The 4789-nt window shown below is 33.2% G+C and overlaps 1 protein-coding gene across 1 annotated transcript; it reads left to right on the top strand.

Annotated features, from left to right (window-relative positions):
- Window positions 1-325: 325 nt before the first annotated feature.
- LOC145119078 (short-chain dehydrogenase TIC 32, chloroplastic-like) lies at window positions 326-3445 on the top strand. The gene is made up of 8 exons (XM_079054722.1): window positions 326-554; window positions 1326-1557; window positions 1683-1762; window positions 1847-2000; window positions 2347-2425; window positions 2520-2601; window positions 2697-2743; window positions 3074-3445. The coding sequence occupies exons 1-8, from the start codon at window positions 446-448 to the stop codon at window positions 3236-3238; spliced, it is 948 nt and encodes a 315-aa protein (XP_078910848.1). The 5' UTR covers window positions 326-445; the 3' UTR covers window positions 3239-3445.
- The last annotated feature ends 1344 nt before the right edge of the window (window positions 3446-4789 follow it).

Genomic DNA, 4789 nt, shown 5'->3' with positions numbered 1-4789 from the left:
TGTGAAGTTGTCATGAATATATTGGTAAGTATCCCCTCAAGTGTAAAACCAACCTTAATGTGTGTGTGAACCAAAAAGTCAAAGGTCAAATTATCTGGAATGTTCTTCCATCCCACGACGATTTTATAATAAAGAATCAAGAAATTCAATCACAATTTCTCATCTTAAACAAGTGGAAAAACAAAGACTTTAATTCCTCACCGAAGTTTGAATAATGGGAGGCTTTGTCGTTCCTTCAAACCTATTGTAAATTTACATATTTGCCCTTAAAGATACCTGTTCCAAGTCATACGTGATGGCTAACCTCTTCGTATATAATTGATGCTCTGTTGACACAACTTGGCACAAACAATCATAGCAAATCACCACTAAAAAAACCTTCAATTTTCCAATTTTAGTGTCACCTTTTTCTTGTGTTCTTGAAAGAAAATATAAAAAGTAAAGGATGACTTGGTTAATCGGATTCAAAGGACCATCAGGATTCTCAGCTAAACACACAGCTGAAGATGTTACCGAAGGAGTTGATGGCAAGGGCTTAACTGCCATTGTTACAGGTTTCTTTCTCTCTATTTCTCTAAGCTTTTGCTTTTTTACAATTTCTGGAAGTTTTAGATCATTTTTCTTCAAGATTTCATCGGGGTTTTTTGATTTGTCCATTAGAACACTCCTCAAGATATAAACTTTCGAAATCTTGAGTTTTTGAACTGTTTTAGTGGGTTTTAATCGACTTTGTTTGTATATGGGTGGGTTTATCTAACTGATTCTCAAAGATTGTAGAAGTTGACTAATTTAGAAGAATCAAAGCCATCAACTTTTACACCCTTTTCTTTGATTGAATCTTGACTCAAGAAATTACGTTTGTATTTGTGTGGAGAGATGATTAGAACAGATAAAAGGAACAACAATCCTAAAATCTGGATCTGGGCTCTGTTTAGTAGGGTCCAGTGGCTAAAAGACAACAAACAATTAACAACTCTTCATTTTGTCCATTTGCAAGAAAGTTTTCAAATAATTAGATATTTGAGAGATATTTTACACGTATTTATTATCTACATATATTTTTCTATATTGGGATATGACCTAATAAATAGTCGAACTTCGTGGAATTAATTAGCGACAATATGGCCACCTCCAAAAGTTAACTTTGAAAGAAGACTTCAATGATCAATCTTGCTTATTTTTCTACACAAGAATCGTAAAAACTCATGTCCTAAAAAAACTAGATAATTATGCACATCTTTGTGGGTTTAAGCCAAAATCTATTAGATAATTGTCAATAAACATTATAAATTTGTTATTTTAAAACATTTCTTTTTTCATGACAGGACCAACAAGTGGTATTGGTCTAGAAACTGCTCGTGTGCTAGCTTTGAGGGGCGTACATGTAATTATGGCAGCCAGGAATGTGGAATCCGCTACAAAATGCAAGGAAAACATTATAAAAGGTTGCCCTAGTGCTACCATAGATGTTATGCAACTTGATGTTAGTTCACTTGAATCTGTAAGAATGTTTGCAAATGAGTACATTTCCAAGGGTCTACCCCTCAACATCCTCATGTAAGAAACACTTTATCATTTATCTCGTATTAATTAGAACATCATACTTTCATTTTTTTTTATATTACACTACGATTTTTTTTAAATAGTAAGAAGTGTAATGGGTTGTTTGTTGTTGTTTGTAGTTGTAATGCAGGGGTGATGACTCCTCCATTTGCCCTTTCTAAAGATGGAATTGAGACTCAATTTGCAACAAACTATCTTGGTATGTATTGACTAATATTATGCTGTTTTTGTTAGAAAAAAAAACATTTTCCTTATGTAAGACTGTTTTTTTGTATGATCTTAGGGCATTTTCATTTGACCAATTTGTTGTTGGACACGATGAAAAGTACTGCTCAGAAATGTGGAATTGAAGGAAGGATAGTCATAGTTACATCAAAACTTCATGGTATGACTTACAAAGAGGGAATCCGGTTTGACAAGCTAAATGATGAAAAAAGGTACAAGTCATTAAGTGTTATTCTGAATAAATGATGTCTCAAGATATTTTAGAAAGGAAAAAAAAAAATAAGAGGTAATCATACACATTAGAACTTAATAGGGAAATTCTCTTTTCAAAGAAACACTCATGTATAGCTTAACAAATAACGCATTGTCCATTGACAAAGTGTATTAAGTAAAAAATGTTTCAACACCATATATCAAGAAAGGACCCATATAAATGAGATGGGGTCCATAAAAAATGGATAATTCTTTTCTAGATTTGCTTATTTTTACTATTTTCAAGAATTTATGTGGCTTTGATACTAAAATTCACCTTAATTACATTCGTGTTCAACTTTTCAGCTATAGTAGTCTCTCTGCTTATGGGCAATCAAAACTTGCTAACATTTTGCACGCTAAAGAGCTAGCAAGGCGCCTCAAGGTAATTCATAAAATAAATCATACTGCATATGTATTCAAGAAATACACTTTTAGTACAATGTTGTGACAAGTGGTTTGTTTGTTGTTGAGTATAGGAAGAAGGGGCAAATGTAACTGCCAATGCATTGCATCCTGGAGTTATTGCAACCAATCTTTCACGTCACTCAACCTTTTCAGGTAAAAAGCTTTTCGATTTAGACTGTTTGAAAATAAGATGTTTTTCTTGTTTATGATAATGTGATATTAACTTTACCTTGATATTTTCCCGACAGCTTGCTTTTATGGAGTCTTCGGTATCTTTCAAAAGAATATCCCACAGGTTTGTTCTTGTGTTTATTTGCATCTTTCACCATTTCTAGTATGTGGGTCTCGTGATATGATGTTAAACTAAGATAATGTCCTGGTTTTTCTCAATGGATAAATGATTTTCAAAAAATATTCAAGAAAATAATAACCTATTTTGGTAAATGAAAGGAACAAATGAATAAGAGCAAATTTATAGAAAAAATAGATATGGGCAAAGTTTCAGTTATTCACTAACTTTATCTATTAAGTCGTTAATTCTGCATTAAGTGAAAAGAAAGCAACACCTAAGACTCACAAAGTACAAATATTAGTGACTGACATTGCTATTTGATTTGGGTTTTAGGGAGCTTCAACAACGTGCTATGTGGCATTGAACCCAAAGGTGAAAGGGGTGAGTGGCGAGTATTTTGCAGGAAATAATGTGGATAAACCCAGTAGTCAGGCTTGCGATGCTGAGCTGGCCAAGAAGCTATGGGAATGTGGTATGGAGTTGACCAGTTCAAAGTGATTCATGAGAGTTTAAAAGTCGATGTTGTGTTTGTAACATAATTTGTGTTTTGATTCTTTTGTATGGTTTTTCCTTGTGAATATGGTATACGATTGTACGATTGTTGTTTTTTTTTCTTCATGTTTTTACAACGAGGTGTGATGTGAGATTTTATTTATTTAATTAGTTGTAATATTGTATTTGAATTGTATACAAAATTGTTGGTGAGATCATGTGTAAACCCTATAGCAAATTAAAGATATCAATAACTCGGGTATCTTATTGTATTTTGATCCTATAAATATCTAGGCTTCACAAATCACGGAGCCAACTGATAATCAAAACGAAAACAACTTCAAATTTGACATGAGTAAATTCATCAAATTTGTGCAAGGGTTTGTGTCTTCAATATCATGAATATTGTAATGTTCATCACTAATAGCTAGCAACTTATTAAAGGAAAAATCATGTCCAATAATGAATTTTTTTCTTCAACATTTAACAGTCAAATCAGCCAAGGATACTGAGGTCATGTCCAATAACGAATGTTTTTCTTCAACATTTAACAGCCAGATCAGCCAAGGATACCGAAATGTTATAGACAAATTCATCGCCTTCGTTGGAAGGATATTCCCCCTTTGTCCTATTAAGAATTAAAAATACTGCCAAAGGCAATCCAAATATATCTCAACCTATGCAAAGCACACTCGGAAAAATATCAAACACTCGATCTCATAAACAAGTATAAAACATAATAATGAAACATATAGCAAAACTAGGATTCAAATAATCAATAACGATGTCTAATAGTGAGAGTAATACATACCAAGATAAAGCAAATGTAATTGTCTTAGGAGACAAAAGCATTTAACGTGATTCCACGATAGGGTGATTGTGTATATCCATAGGGAGATACATACGACTTGTATATGTTGATCAACACAAATGGGGGTTAGCAATCATTTACAAGTGACCAGAATGGAGAAAAAGGAGGAAAACTAGACTTAAATTTACTAAAATCTCGTATTTAAAGAAAACATATAAGAGGCGAAATGACTACTTGCCACCACCTCATGTGGCCATTTTAGTCAAGAATCGCCACTTGAAGTAGCGAGCAGGTGGAAAAAATTAGTTGTTTCAAAATACCTGGATCACAGATACTTCTAATGGCTAACAAATGATGATTTGTAGTGGTCCATAATCCTTATGATGTTTTCCTAATTCTTGAATGCTTGTGTATATGAAGCATTGTGCATCACCAAAAAACACTCCACCTTGATACCAATGTGCATACAACCCCAAAAATCAAATATGCCTTGAGTCTCACGTTGATGTGTATAGATAACGATGTGTATCATAAAAACTAAAAGAAAAGATGTCAATGCACCCACAACCCAAAAGAATCTAGATGTTCAAAGTAACCCTCCCCCAAAACAATCAAAGAAACATATGTCCAAAACTTAATAGAAAAAACTTCCAACCGAGCTTTAGCATGGCCAACACCCAAAATACACTTGCACTATATCCCATAATGGTTGAATCCAAACAAAAGACATACCTTAAGAAACTAAA

The sequence above is a fragment of the Lactuca virosa genome, chromosome 6 (genome assembly GCF_052849685.1).
Source record: "Lactuca virosa cultivar CGN04683 chromosome 6, Lactuca_virosa_CGN04683_v6, whole genome shotgun sequence".
Taxonomy (NCBI): Eukaryota; Viridiplantae; Streptophyta; class Magnoliopsida; order Asterales; family Asteraceae; genus Lactuca; species Lactuca virosa.
Note: the sequence above shows the minus strand (reverse complement) of the source record. Positions and strands in the feature narration are given on the sequence as shown.